Consider the following 16,311-nt stretch of genomic DNA (forward strand, 5'->3'; position numbering starts at 1 on the left):
AATCTGGGCCTTGAGGGGACTTAATTGAACACTAAGACTTAATGAAGTATTAGTGGTCAGGGACAATTAAAGACCGTCTTGTATCATTTTTGTACAAACAGAACTTTAGTGTACAGGCATATAATCTGAAACTCCTTAACAGTTTCCTTTATTATCTTAATACTTTTCCTTGTAGTACTGATAATTGAGAGTGCTGTTAATTAGCAAATTTTAATTGTAATTTGGGTCTCGAGACTGCTTATTAATTTGATTTTTTTTTCAAAGATTCGGTTCCATGAACTAGTGAATCCATTAAGAAAGGAAATCTCTGAACTACAAGTGAAAAAGAAAGACCTAGCCGAAGAATTAAGTGAAAACAAGGGTCAGCTGAAACAACTGACTGAGGTTTGTATAATTTTGATCCCTGGTGTGAAGAAGCTCCAAGAGGTCCTTAAGATTTGTGATAGGGAATATAAAAATCAGTAAAAGAAGAATGGAACTTGGGGATGCTGACTGCTGTGATTCTTCATAAGTAGTGGGAAGGAGGTGAGACTGGAAATAGCCATCTTATCTTGGCAGGGTATGTCCATGATATTGGCCATAAATCCCCGGCTGAGTGTTTTGTTGTTGTATCTCATTTCATTCTCAGTTCTTCATTATAGATCCACCCTGTTGGTGATAAGAAAGGGAGCCCTTGTCCATTTATAAGTCATTTTGCCTCTTCATCCAATACAGTTAGCTCTCCTAATACCTGTTCAGAGCACATGCACTAATATTAGCATCCACTCCACTGATGCCTGGTGCTGTGCTAGGTGCTGGCAGCAGTGAGTACGAGAGACAGTGCCTGCCCTTCCAGAGTTCAAATTCTAGTAGGTTGGAGTTATACCTTAGATGATATCTTGATACTCATTCTTTGTGTGACCTTGAACAAGTCATTCAATGTTTCCTGCTCTGTCAAATGAAGAAAATAATACTATTTGTCCCATTTACTTCATTGAATTGCTCACAATTCTGTTTCAGAGTAAAAATGTGATTTTTAGCAAGGTTGCCTATAAATAACTATTTTGTGTCCTATTTCAAGGGCAACTTTTACCAAAGACCTGTTATCCAGAAATAAACAATTATGATTTAATTTATATTTTGATGCTCTGATTTGCTGCACTGTTAGTGCTGGATGGAATCTACTTCGGTCATTATAGAGGCAATATTACAAGCAAATGAAGACTCAGCTTCCATCTGCTCATAGGAGCATTGAAGTAAGTCATCAGGAGCGATGCCAGAGAGGCCGATGTGCTGATGTGAACCCTACCACAGGGGTCTATTATGGTGGCTTTTTTCTGCTGCTAACCTGCCATATTGTGCAGGTAAACTGCTTTGCACATTTAGAAAAATAGCTCTTAACTTTTAAAAAATTTACATCTAAAGTCAAAATAATAAAGGACAAAGAAGACCTCAGTTTGGCTACTAATTTTTCAGCCTCGAGCAAATCATTTAATCTCCATTGTCTCTGTAGAATGCCCAGGATGGCGATGGTGGTGGCAACAGCGGTGGCGGTGTGGCACAGGGTTCGTTAGAGACAAGGCAGATAAGTTTTCAGGCTTAGTTCTGCAGCACCTTATGGTACGTCAGCGTCCCTCAGGGACTTATTTTTTAGAGGGAGGACTGGAGGAGCTTTCTATGTTTCTATCAAACAACCTCTTTTTCTTTTTTTTTTGCAGTACGCGGGCCTCTCACTGTTGTGGCCTTTTCCCGTTGCGGAGCACAGGCTCCGGACGCGCAGGCTCAGCAGCCATGGCTCACGGGCCCAGCCGCTCCGCGGCATGTGGGATCCTCCCGGACCGGGGCACAAACCCACGTCCCGTGCATCGGCAGGCGGACTCTCAACCACTGCGCCACCAGGGAAGCCCAAACCACCTCTATTTTAATCACTTTTGACATTTGGGGATTCTAAGAGTACTTTCTCCTGAACAAAGTATTCTTTGGACCAAAAAAAAGAAGGCTTGGATCTCTAAAATTATCATTAGTATGTGACATATTTTTACTGTGTGGTAAAGCAAGTCTTTCTACTCTCAAGGGTCAGTAATGGCATTGTATCCCAGATTTTAGTTTGTTTCAACCTTACTAATACCTTTAGTATTTTATTGACATGAAAGCATAGAAAATTAACACTGGTTTCACTCATAGAGTTCCTGAGTGTTTTTAGTGTGTGAATACCTCTTGAACACAGAAGCGGTTTTGTTTGTGAACTTGTGTTAGGGTTCTCCAGAGAAACAAAGCTAACAGGATATGTAAATATATATGGAGAGACGTATATTTTAGGGAATTGGCTCTTGTGATTGTGGAAGCTTGGCGAATCCAAACTCTAATGGGGTAGGCTGGCAGGCTTGGAGATTCAAGGGAGGGTTGCAGTTTGAATCCAAAGGCAGTCTGCTGACAGAATTCCTTCTTGCTCAGGGGAGGTCAGTCTTAGTTCTAGTGAGGCCTCAGCTGATTGGATGAGGCCCACCACGTTATGGAAGGTAAACTGCTTTACTCAGAGTCTGCTGATTTAAACGTTAATCTCATCTAAAAAATGCCTTCACAGAAACATGTAAAATAATGTTTGACTGAATATTTGGGTACCATAGCCTAGCCAAGTTGACATAAAAAATTAGCCATCATAGAACCTTTCCATGTGCAAGTTTGCTTCTTAAAGGTTTACCACCTCTCAGCTGAAAATATAATCTTCTGTCTTAAACCTTTTCCTGAACTTAATATAAAGAGGGAACTGAATCACATTCAGGAAAGAAAGAAAAGTAATGCCTTATCTCCATAATAAAAGGTCTTAGAAACTCAGAGAATATGATTTAGACATAATAGAATTACTTTTGTATTAAAGCCGCCCTTAAAGTTAGATTCTTCTGCTCTGTCAAGGGCCTAGTACAGGTCAACTTGCCCAACACTCAGAAAATATAGACTGAAAAGTTTTAAATGAAAAGTCACCAGCTAGGACCTTTTTATAAGGATATAGTGAGTAAATGTTAATATCAAATATTAAAAGAAATTTATTAGCAATATATTGTGGGGGGTTATTTTTTGAAATGGTTTGTTAAATTATTTACTGCTCTGGTATCTGGGGAATTCAGAGATACTAGTTTGAGTTTCATCTCTGCAACTCAGCGATGGTGTGATGATCTTGGATAAAAAACTTCGTCTTTACTACCCCTCCCTGCAGTCCCCATCTGTAAAATAGGGATGAGAATATGTAACATCTGCCTCACTCACATGGCCATTATTGTGAGAATAAAATTTATTCAATAAATAATTCACTATACCTTGATTATGTGGCAAGCATTGTTCTAGGTGCGTGGAATACCTCAGTGAACAAAACAGAGATCTCTGGCCTCATGGAATTTATGTTTTAAAAGGAGCGCAGGGGGCTTCCCTGGTGGCGCAGTGGTTGAGAATCCGCCTGCCAGTGCAGGGGACACAAGTTCGATCCCTGGTCCGGGAAGGTCCCACATGCCGCGGAGCAACTAAACCTGTGCGCCACAACTACTGAGCCTGCATGCCGCAACTACTGAAGCCCGTGCGCCTAGAGCCCATGCTCCACAACGAGAAGAAGCCACCGCAATGAGAAGCCCATGCACTGCGACGAAGAGTAGCCCCTGCTCACCGCAACTAGAGAAAGCCTGTGTGCAGCAACAAACACCCAACACAGCCAAAAATAAATAAAATAAATAAATTTATAAAAGGAGCGCAGGGAGGGACTTCCCTGGTGGTCCAGTGGCTAAGACTCCATACTCGCAATGCAGGGGGCCCAGGTTCAATCCCTGGTCAGGAAACTAGATCCCACATGCTGCAACAAAGAGCTCACGTGCTGCAACTAAAGATCCTGCACGCCACAACTAAGACCCGATGCAGCCAAATAAGTAAATAAATATTTTAAAAATAATAAAATTAAATTTTAAAAAAAGGAGTACAGGGGAACAAACAGTAAACATTATATTGGAAAGGAAGCACAAAGTAAAATCTCGAGTTTGCAGATAGCAAAGTTTTTCTGAGTGGTAGAGTACTACGCTAGTAAGGCAAATTGGAGGAAGATAGCAGAAGATTAGTAGACTGATTATAACCTGTGTGTTTTCTTTTATGTAACCTCTCAGTTTATGATCCCCAAATCAGCATATTCAAAATTGGTCACCAACCCTAGAGACTATATTTTTTTTCTGTTTTATTATGAAAGTTTTTGAGCATAGGTAACTAGAAAAAATTTTACAATGAACACCAGTATACCTGTCACCTAATTTCTGCCATTAGCATATCACTATACTTATCTTAATCACATACCTGTCCATCTATCCATCCACTGGTCATATTTAATTTATGAGAAATTGCCAGACTGTTTTCTTTTTAATGTATCAGTAGTTCCTTTTTATTGTTGGGTAATATTTAATTGTATGGATATATCCATCCTCCAGTTGATGGGCATGTGAGTTATTTCCACTTTGGAGACATCATAAATGAAGCTGCTACAAACATTTGAACATTGGCTTTTGTGTGGACATACATTTTTGTTTTTCTTGTGTAAAATTTAATAGTCAGATTTTTCACTTCTAGATTTCCATTTGGTTATTATAGTTTTTATTTCTCTGCTATTTGTGTATTCATTATAAGCACATTTTCCTTTACACCCCTGAGAATAGTTAAAATCTCTGCTTTACCTTGTCTGCTAATTCCAAAATCTGAGTCACCTCAGAGTTTGTCTCTGTTGATTGTCTTTTCTTTTAAGGATGGGTCACATTTTCCTGTTTCTTCAAAGGTTGAGTAACTTTAAATTGATAATTTAAATCTGAGTAAATTTAGATCTTAACATTGCAACTGTTAGGTTGTGGAGACTGCATTTTGGCAGTGCTGATGCTTTTGTTTTAGCAGGAATTTAAATGGTTTGTACTCAGATAGCATGCTCTGTCTCTTGGGCAGCAGCTCAAATTTCAGTTAGGTTTTTTTGGCCTTAGTAGGACTGCTTGGGTCTGTCCTACACATGTGTTGTTCAGAGGTGAGCCAGAGATCTGGCAGAGATTATTCACAGAACTCAGAGTGCCCCTTTTCTGGCTGTCTCTAGAATTCCCTCCTCATTTTAGAGCAGCTGAGTTGCCCCAAACTTTTGTTTTCTGGTTCTTCAAGCTAGAAAGATGTTTTACCTTTATCATCCAACTTGGCACATAGTAGGCCTGCCTTCCAGCTAAAAGGCATTTTAAAAAGAGAGAGAGAGACCAGGAAATTTACCCAATGCTGTTCCCTTCTTCCTCTTGTAGAAGACATCCCTCCAGAATCTGCCTGACTTTTGTCACTTTCCTGTGCCTTCAGGTGGTTGTTGTATATTTTGCCCAAAATTTGAAGTTGTATCTGCAGTAGGGTTGGTCAGATGGGAACTTGGAACCATCACCAGAAGTGGAATCACCTTACAATTTTGTTTTAAACACAGGTGAAGGAAGAGAAAATCCAGTCTGTGCATGTAAAATATTTAGCTTTGAAATCCTCTGTTTTCTCTAAAAAGAATCTTAGCTTCATTGGAGAATCTTTTTTCTCAACATGTTTAACTTTGTACTGATATGGGTGATGACTCGTTAGGCATTATGAAGAAAAATATTAAAAGCAAAATAAAATACATCACTAGACCTTGAACAAAATGTACAGCTTTGAACATTGTAATTTTGGTTGTTTGCACTACTTACCTATTAATAATTATTGAATTCCTGATATAGCCATAAAGTTCAGAGTTTGGAAAGTAAGATCTGATATTTGGGCAGCTGAGTTTACTATCTGAGGACATATAAAGATTAGTATGTGTCAAATGAACACCAACAGCTGGGGAAAATGTGATTGAAGTTCATAGAATCACAAAATCATAAAATCACGTAAGGTGAGGATTGGCTTGCAAGGGGATAAACTCAGGACAAATACAAGATGGTACTACTATTTTATAGAACAAGTAGTAAATTAATAGGAAACTTAAAAGAGGAGGCAAGAGCCAACAAATATAAATGCCTCAAAAATGGCAGCATCATGGCAATTCCATGTGGGTTACTAAGAGAAACTAAGATATTTGTTAGTTATGTCTCTGAGTTTTAAAACTGGGAGTTAGGAAAAAAAACTTTCCGCTTTACCAAGACTGTTGGATTGAGTTTTGTCTTTTCCAAAAATGAACTTAATGTTTGTTTTTTTTTACCACATGGTGGCAGCATATATCCATTTATTTCTGTAACTGGTTTTGGGCTACTCAAAACATCTTGTCATTTTTGACCTAGAGGCCAAAGTGTTACATTGTTACCTTATTTTCATTTATATTCCTTATTTCATATCCATTGCCTTAAATCAATCAAATACTATGTTTTTTTAATAAAATTTAGTAGATCTATAACTGGGAGATAGAATTTTTAAAAATTGAAACTTTTCTGGCAAAACATGTAGTCTTCAGATCAAAGGTGTCTCAGTTATTACACTGATTTTCATAATTACACCTAACAAAAGCATTCAGAGATGTTAAAGCCCCACAAGTACACAGTTAATTGTGCCTTTATTCATATAAGCTGCTAGTTCATGGCAGATATGAAGTGAAAAACTGATTTGTTCAATATCTATTACATGAAATGTAATAAAATGTGATTTTTGACCTTTAAAAAAGAAGTCACTCTTCCTGAAGTGCCAATTTTAGTAGATTTCTGGAATTTTCTTTCGTTATTTTTTTCCACACCTTTAGTTATTTGGAAATAATATCTGGATACTAACCCTGGAAAATAGGGCTCATCTTTTACTTCCAAGTTGAGAGTTTTTTTATAAGCATCAGTAACATAGTCTAATTATAGCATATTTTGAGCTGTATTTCATACATGAGCTTGTGTATGGTACTTAGTGTTTTCATAATTGCTATACGTTTATTTCCTATTTATGAAATCTCTTTGTAACAGGTCAGAATTTTGGTCCAGTACATGTAGCTAAGCTATGTGCAGCTGTTGTGCTATTGTAGAGTTATTTCAGAATGCTTCTTTTCAAAAGAAAGAAATGTTAACAATATTATATAGGGCATTAATGAGTCTGTACTTAGAGCCATTAAGTTTCATGAGGAAATGGTGAAATACTTTTCTCTTATGAGAACTTTGGTAACTAGGAAGCAAGAAGAGTGTTTTGTTTAAGAAAACTTCCTTGTTTAGGAAACATAGTTACATTTATTGAGAAAAATTCTGCAAAATTACCTTGAGGCTCATCTTAAGTATTCATACATGAATAATCCTGTTAATTTTATTTGAATGAAAATGAAGTATTTCATTAATGACACATACTTGTTAGTCGGGTTTTTTAATTTCAGGGCATTATTAACTATTTGTTTTCTGAAGTTTCTTTTTTATCCTGCCCAACTGATGAATTTAAAATTCCTTTATAAGATACATGTTATGATGATACTCATCAGTTGTAATTATTTTTGGGTATCTGACAAATTCATTAGTAAACAATAATAGTTTTGCCTCTCTATATTACATTTAAGTTGAGTAAGCTCTGCTTAAAACTTAGATTCCTGGATACTTTCATAGGTTCTGGTTTTGGTTTGAGACGGACCTAAGAATCTCAATTTTAATAAATAACCTAGGATTCTAATGTGGCAGGTTCATGGACCATGAACACAAATCTCCTTTGTTGTTGTTTACTTATTGAGGTACAAAAACACTTTATATTCTTAATTAAATTTCATATTTTTAATTTTATATATTATAATAATTAATATTTTAATGTATTTATAACATCCACGAATATAATAATTAGAATAACACTAGCTGTAGTATTACTACTTGGAGGTTCTAAAACCCATTTCTTACGTATACATCTGAAACCTGTTGCTTCTTTATAAACTTGTTGTATTTTTACGAATTATGTAAATGACTTAAAGATAAAAGTTCATGAGGAGGGAACAGTTCATGGGAAAGCTATAATGAAGGCAGTTTAAAATAGGATGTTATCGGGGAGAAGCCTCCTTTAACTGATTGTTTTATACATGGCTGTAAGTGGAAAAAATTTTTAAAGAGTAATGTGGCCTTTTTTTTTCCCCATCTGCCACTGTGTTTATAATCTTAAAGAAATTCAGTGGCATTGTTAATTTATTTCAGGGACAGATTTTGAGGGGATTATTAGGTCTTGAGATGAAATTTTGAACCTAGGGGCCAGGATGGTATATCATCATATTTTGGGAAGGGAAAACAACTCATGAGGGACCTTACCAAGTACTGTAGCTTCAATCTGGGTACACTATGAACACTTTGTTCTCTTGCTATACACATCTCAATCCAGATTCTACAGACATAATTTGGAGTGTCTAAGAGGGTTTTTTTTTTTATCATTTTAACTTTACAATTTAATTTCTTTATCGATATAAAAAAGTAATTAATAGCTGTATATGCTGGATCATCTGAATAAATAATTTATACTGGAGTATTATCCCCATGACATTCATGCCTATGTTTGCATTTAATTTTGTCATGGCATTAGCAGCACAAAAAATAATTTTAAAAACAGCCATCAACCTGATATGTAAAATAGGCATTTCAGCCAAATAATGGCCAGATATTACCATAGGTCACTGTATGAATAAAGGTTTCACAGCTCAAATAGAGAAAAATAGTGTCAAAATTGAGTCATCATACTACTGGGTATAGCCATGCCAAGCTCAAACCTAAATAAACTCCTACTTATTGTAACACTTTGAAGTTACATGACATAGTCAACGTAAACTACGGAAAGAATAAGCCTTGCTATTGAGGCATATTTGAAAGAGATGACACCCTAAATGCACTTCATTTTTCCTTTTTTTTCCAATTCCAATGATCTGCCTCTTCTTAGCCAAGCTCGCATTAGGGCTAGGAGGTGGCTAGACCTGACTGAAGTCTGGGGCTTTGGGAAAGCTAATGTTCCAGTTATGTATTGCTGCATAACAAACCACACTAAAAACTTCGTGACTTAATTTTTATCTGTCACAGCTCTGAATATTGATAGGCTCAGCTGGATATTTCTTACCTGTCTGAGGCTGGAGTCATCGGAATTCTTCATTCACATGTTTGGGGCCAGATCACTCTCCAGCTGGCTTCTCCATGTGACTAGTTTAGGCATCCTTCAATGTGGCAGCCTCAGGACCTAGCAGTTGGTCTCCAGAGTAAGTGTTCAAGCATAAAGAAACCCAGGCCAAAGCTGAAAGTCTTCTTAGGACTTAACTTTAAAGTCCCAGCAACATCATCATGTTCTCTTAGTCAAGCAGAGCATTAAAAGGAATAGTCTTCAGTCAGGGAATATCTTGCCATATACAAGGGAAGAAATTGGTAGAGGCCATCTTAGAAATAAGCTACCATGTTTGGGGTTTTTCTCCCCTGGCCTGAGTGAAAGCCTGGACACAGTATGAGAAAGCCCTAAGCAAGACCAGAACAGATTGTTGACAGAGCTTAACCTGTAAAAATCTATAGGACTCCCTGCCCCTCCCACTCCAGATAAGGTGGATAAAGTCTCCTTTGCCTCCAGAAAGCTGAAAAATAAAGTATTCCATTGAAAGAGTCTGCCATATTGACTGTAAAACCACACTCATTTCTATTTATCTATAAGGAATATGCTTAATGCATATTGATAAAGATTGAAAATTAAAGGGATGGACTAACAGTTATGAAAAAAGAACAAGAATGTAATAGTAATATAAGATTAGAACCACAAAACAGGGTAACAGAAAACAATAATGAAAGGTGATTTTAGAGACATAAACTTCTACGTATCAAGGAACATAGTAATTATAAAGAAAAGAGTTTTAGGAAAACAAGGAGAACTTAATGAAAGTGTAATGATGGGGGGAAAGTTTATAATGTACTTTCTACAGAATTGGATAGATTTAATAGACATAAAAATAAGTCAGGGCTAAAAGAATTGATTCAATCAATAATTTTGATTTAGTTGCTATGTATAGAGCTTAACATTCCTTGACCAGGGAATAACTTTTTTTTTAAATGTCAATGAAGGGAATTCCCTGGTGGTCCCATGGTTAGGACTCTGTGCTTTCACTGCCATGGGCCCTGGTTCAATCCCTGGTTGGCGAACTAAGATCCCACCAGCCACACAGGGTGGCCAAAAAATAAATAAATGAATAAATAAAATGTCAATGAAAAGTTGACAGAACTATCATGTATACACTTGACCACATAGTAAAATAATAAATTTTTAAGTAAAGATTTTGTAGTCCCTATTTTTATCCTAATTTAGTAGTGATAATTAAAAGGTGAGCGGAAAAAGTTTAGAAATTAAGAAACATTTTTTAGATCAAAGAAGAAACAAAAAGAAGAGAAACATATCTTTTAGATCATAGAGGAAGTGAAAACAAGAAAGCAATTAAAATGAGAACATTCTATATCAAAATCTTTTAGACACATTTAAAGCTGGGCCAGAGGAAGATGTATCGCCTTAAAGTGCCTTTATTATTAAAGAGAAAGATGAAAAATAAAGACATTTAGTAGTCATCTTAGAAAAGAGAACAGTCAAAATAAGGAGTTTGGAATTATTGGACATTAATATTGCATGTGGCTCTGTGAAAAGCTTGAAAACTGAAAAAAATGTCCCAATGAAATATAGATTACTAAAATTAGCAGAAGTGGAGAACTTGAATAGAACGATTACCATAGAGGTATTACAGAGTGAGTAAAGATGTACTGTTGATGAAGTTACCAGGTTCACAGATGGATTACCCTGATAGGTTTACAGTTGATTTCTATAAGCACAGCTGATTCCAGTTAAATAAACTCTACGAAACTAGTATTGAAAAAGATGGAAAGCTCTGAGAAGGATAGTACAAAAGCAAAAGAAAACAAATCTATCAGCTAATTTTACTTACTGCTAAAGATGCAAAAACTAAATGTTCAAAAATGAATTCTAGCATTGTATCAAAAGAATAATACTTTACGACTAAGTAAAGTATATTCTAGGACAGAAAGGATTATCCATTACATCAGCAAGTTTAAGGTGAATAACCATGTAATTGTATCATTAAATGATAAAGGATGTTAAAATTCAGTGACCATTCCAAATAAAGAGACTTAAAAATATTTACTTAAAAAAGCCCGCAAAAACTTTATCCTAAATGGCAAAACAGTAAAACCTTTTTCTGTAAAAATCAGGAACCAGACACAGACTGAGTTGCTCATTATTACCTAACATGGTCTTGGAGGGACCTAGCATCTGCACTAAGAAGAAAAAAACTATGCATGTAAAAATTTGAAAGGAGATTAAAATTTTTTTTCTCTTAGTTTAAAAACCAGCTAAAATTAATGTAGAAATCTCATATTGTGACTGAATGCAGGATAAATGTGTAATTGACCAATAGCATTTCTCTAGGTTTAGAGTAATAACTGCTAGAGATGGACTTGGGGGAAAATACTTAATTCATGGGGAAAGTAATGGACTTATATGAAGAAAATGATTAAATCTTACTGTTGTACCTGGAAGCACTATATCTCAGAAAGGAGACAAAGTCATAAAAATAGCAATTTTTCCACTGTTAATATATTAATTAAATGCAATTATTTATATTCTGAATAAATAATGTATAATAAAAGCAGTAATTTATATTATCTATATTATTATTAATATATTAGTATATACTGTTATATACAATAATATATTATAATATATACTGTTATTAATATATGCTACATATTAATATATACTAAATTAATATATTATGTGTGTTCATATGTTAATATTAATATATACTGTTAATGTATTAATTAAATGCAGTTATTTATATATTTATATTATAAATAAAATATATAATAGATGCACTTATTTATATTATTTATATTATAAGTTAAATTATATCCCAATAATTTTGTTATTTTCTATGTTTGATGTTTTGGTGGAGGAGAGAAATGCCATACAAGGATTGGGATTGGATAAATGATTTTAGTTTATGTGAATAAAACAAATGTTCTGAAATTGCCAAGAAAAATGTGGGGGGAAGAAATGTGAAAGGTGTGGAAAGCTGAGATGCTGGGCCTACCAAGATCCCAGTATATACTTCAGAACTACTGAGGTCAACTAAATGTGATATTGGCAGAGAAACAAATATCAGTAGAACAAAGTATAGAAACAGGTCTAATTATATACCACAATAGTGGTCGTTCAATTCAGTTGAAAAAGAGTGTTTTTTGTTTGTTTGGTTTGGGTTTTTTTTTTTAATTAAATTATTTATATTTTTGTTTGCGTACGGGCTTTCTCTAGTTGCAGTGAGCGGGGGCTACTCTTCATTTCAGTGCGCGAGCTTCTCATTGCGGTGGCTTCTCCCGTTACGGAGCACGGGCTCCAGGCACGCAGGCCTCAGTAGTTGTGGCACATGGGTTCAGTAGTTGTGGCTCACGGACTCTAGAGCTCAGGCTCAGTAGTTGTAGTGCATGGGCTTCATTGCTCCGTGGCATGTGGGATCCCCCCGGACCAGGGCTCAAACCAGTGTCCCCTGCATTGGCAGGTGGACTCTTAACCACTGAGCCACTAGGGAAGTCCCAAGAGTGTTTTTTTAGTATAAGGGTCCTAGCACAACTGGATGTTATTCATCCGTTAAAAAAAAAGTTGGTCCTCACATTCCATACCATATACACATATTAATTCCAGTTGGATTAAAATTTTTAGAAGGAAATCTAGGCCATTACTTCAGTAATCATGCAGATTCTTAACTCAGGGTCCACAAGCCTCCAGGTGGAATGGGGAAAACATTATTTTCATTTCTTACTGAAATTTAACATTTCCTTCAATTACAGGTAAATACAAAAACCACAGTAGGACTGTCACTGCCGATGACTCTGTCAGCATTAGAATTCAGGTATTTCCATATCACAGTGTAGTTATTGCAGGTATCTTTAGAGATTATGCTCATCACTACTTCAACTTCAGTGTAGTTGTAGACCCCTCACTGGATCTTATCTTTAGTGCATTAATAAAAAAGGACATGTATAACTTTAAAAAATATTTCAGTAGTTTTATTGCAGTATACAATTAACCCCTGAACAACATGAGGTGCTGACCCTCTGCGCAGTTGAAAAAATCTGCCTGTAACTTCTAGTCAGCCCTCCCTATCAGCAACTGTGCATCTGTGGATTCAACCAACCATGGATCGTGTAGTACTGTAGTATTTATTATTGAAAAACATCTGCATGTAAGTGGATCTGCACGGTTCAAACCTGTTGTTCAAGAGTCAGCTGTAATTTGTTTCCTTTGCAATTCTGTGTATTTTAATTTTTGATTTTAGAGACCTTAGTCTCAGAAGGGGTTCACAAGTATCACCAGATTGCCAGTGGGGTCCATGGCCCAAAAAAGTTTTGAGACTCCCTAATTTAGATGATTAGTAGTGCTTCTCAAACTTTAATGTAAATACGAGTCACCTGGGGATCTTGTTAAGATGAAAACTGACACAGTAGTTCTGGGATGGGGCCTGAGACTGTTCACTGTTGGCACACCTCCCGGACTGTATTAGTGCTCCTGGCCTGAGCCAGTTCATGGACTACACTGTGAGTAGCTAAGTTCTGGACTGAGTTGTCCAATATAGTGGCCACATGTTTACATTTAAATTAATTAAAATTCAGTTCCTCAGTCTTACTAGCCATACAGGTAGTTAGTGACTACTATATTGGATGGTACAGATATAGAACATTTTCACCATTGCTGAAAGTTCTGTTGGACAGTGCTGTTCTAGAGGTTGGGGTAATCTTAGCCAAGACAGAGAAACAAAAAGCTTTAAAAGAAAAAGACAAAAAGGAAACCACAGGCAAAGTTTAATATTTAAAGTACCCATTTGGGACAAAAATTGGAATGCAGATGATCAAAAGTTAGTATCAGCACTATTTCTAGCTCTTAGAAATTAACAAGAAATAGACAACCCAATGGAAAAATGGGCAAAGACTATAATAGGCATTTCACAAAAAGTGCAAATCCAAATGTCCAGGTGCTCAAACTAGCTAGCATTTTGGGAAATACAATTAAAGTAACTGAGAACTCAGGTTGGCAAAAATGGAAAAGGTCTGATATCTGTGTAGATATAAGGAAAAAGATACAAATGTTACTGGTGGAAAAGTGAACTGCCATAGTCTTTTGTAAAGACATCTGACAACATCAGTTAAAATGGAAAATAAGCTTTCTTCAACACAGCAACCCCAGTGCTGGGACTCTGTCCCATAGAGTAAAATACTAGTATGTAACCATAAATGCCTGTCAACACAACAAGGAAACGTTTGCATAAACCACGTACAGTGTACACCCTGGAATATTGTGCAATCACTGACAAGAATGAATTAAAGTATATCAGTTGATTTAGGATTTACACCAGGTATCCATCCTCCCATTTGTGTTGATGAGTATATGAACGTGGAGAAGAATAGGGAAAGATACATGTTACTTAACGTGAGTTACCTGGGGATGTGGATGGGAGTCAAAGAGGAAGAGAGGGAAGAAAGAGATAAAAAAATATGAAATTCTTGCTCTTAAACTTACCAGTATGTAATGATAATTCCATAATATATATCTTTTCATTTATAAAACTTATAAAAATTTATAAAATTGTTTGTGTATGTTTAAACTGTTGAAGTATTTTAAATAATTACAGTAATTTACTGGTAAAACAAAAATGACTTTCTTTTGCCATGAATGAGTCACCTGTTGTTGCACCATACATCCTCATTTGCTTCAAGAGCTAAAAAAGGGCTTCCCTGGTGGCGCAGTGGTTGAGAATCCGCCTGCCAATTCAGGGGTCGTGGGTTCGTGCCCCAGTCCAGGAGGATCCCACATGCCACGGAGCGGCTGGGCCCGTGAGCCATGGCTGCTGAGCCTGCGCGTCCGGAGCCTGTGCTCCACAACGGGAGAGGCCACGGCAGTGGCCACGGCAGTGAGAGGCCCGCGTACCACAAAAAAAAAGAGCTAAAAAAAATTATTTGAACCTGACCGTAAACTGGTGAATCAACTTAATTTTTTATTCTTTCTACCCACACTTATTAATACTTTTAATGCTTATCTAAATCACTTAAAAGGCATGGGAAACCATACCTTTTTGCATTGATATACTTAATTAACTTCTTTGAATTGTAAGGGAGATTTTAAAGATAATTTAGCCACTTGGTCTACTTTAAAATGTTAAGATTTAAATATTTTTGGTTCAGTCATATTTGGGTCAATACCTGTTGAAAGGCCAGTACTTCAAATTTGTTTTTGTAGTTTGCCGAATAAAATGTTGGCTATAAAAGTTGCCTCTCAACAAATCAACATATGGTTTAGCAATGGAGGGTTCTGCTAGATCCATGAGCTAGTTATGAATAATAGTCATACAATGTTTAGTACAATAGTAGGCACATAAAATGAGTTGGTGAATTAGTGTCCTTACTTTGCAGAGGCATCAGTTAAGATCCAGAGACCTTGGGAATTCCCTGCCGGTCCAGTGGTTAGGGCTTGATGCTTCCACTGTCTTGGGCCCAGGTTCAATCCATGGTTGGGGAACTAAGATCCCACAAGCCACCCAGTGTGGCCAAAAAAAGAGAAGGTCCGGAGACCTTGGCTTGCTGGGGCAGTTAGTAGCAGAGACAGATTTGACCCCATGTCTCTATCTTAATCTGATGTCCACGACACTTGATGAAAGTTACCTTTCTTCATCTCTCATCTCTTTCTTCATTATTGTTTAAAATTTTTCCTTTTAGAAAAGCTTCAACTTTTATGTTTGAGTTCACATTTACTGAAAAGATATTGAAGATTATCTTGTAATATAAAATATTTAAATGTTCATGTTTTCTTTCTAACCCAGAGTAGACTTTCAGTTCTTCAGTTTTGTCTTTTTTTCCTTAAGACCTTAGAAGAAGTCCAGAATTTTTTCTTAAATAATACATTTCTTGAGGCTCTTAACAACAACAAAATGTAGTCTCTAGGAGCAAACTGTTGTTTCTTAAAGGAACAGTCTTTAACAATCAAAGATTAATTAGGTTTCTTGTTCTTTTCAGTATTTAGTTGCTTGGAGTAGATTATAGGCAATGTGAAACTTGTAAGAGTTCTGAGGAGTGAATTCTCATTTTCTCAGAATAGCTAATCAAGACATTTCTTCTCATTCACTAAACTGCTATCCAACGTAAACTGCTTCTGATCTGAACCATTGACCATAAGATAAATGACACTATTTCCCATTTCTAATTTTCTTAGCTGCTCTGTCTTTCCCCAGGCAGGAGATCACTTCATTTATTAAAGATTTATTTTGAAACATAGGTTACCACTCTCTTCTCAGTTACATGGTGTGAGAGACAGATGATTTAAATG

The 16,311-nt window shown here is 36.2% G+C and overlaps 1 protein-coding gene across 1 annotated transcript in view; it reads left to right on the forward strand.

Moving 5' to 3' along the window:
* Window positions 1-16,311, forward strand: part of PIBF1 (progesterone immunomodulatory binding factor 1) — a 199,467-nt gene that overhangs the window by 19,924 nt on the left and 163,232 nt on the right. Inside the window, exon 4 of the mRNA XM_065895935.1 lies at window positions 265-384. Within this exon, the coding sequence (XP_065752007.1) occupies window positions 265-384 (120 nt within the window). The remainder of the gene's footprint in view (window positions 1-264; window positions 385-16,311) is intronic.

The sequence above is a fragment of the Phocoena phocoena genome, chromosome 18 (genome assembly GCF_963924675.1).
Source record: "Phocoena phocoena chromosome 18, mPhoPho1.1, whole genome shotgun sequence".
Lineage (NCBI taxonomy): Eukaryota > Metazoa > Chordata > Mammalia > Artiodactyla > Phocoenidae > Phocoena > Phocoena phocoena.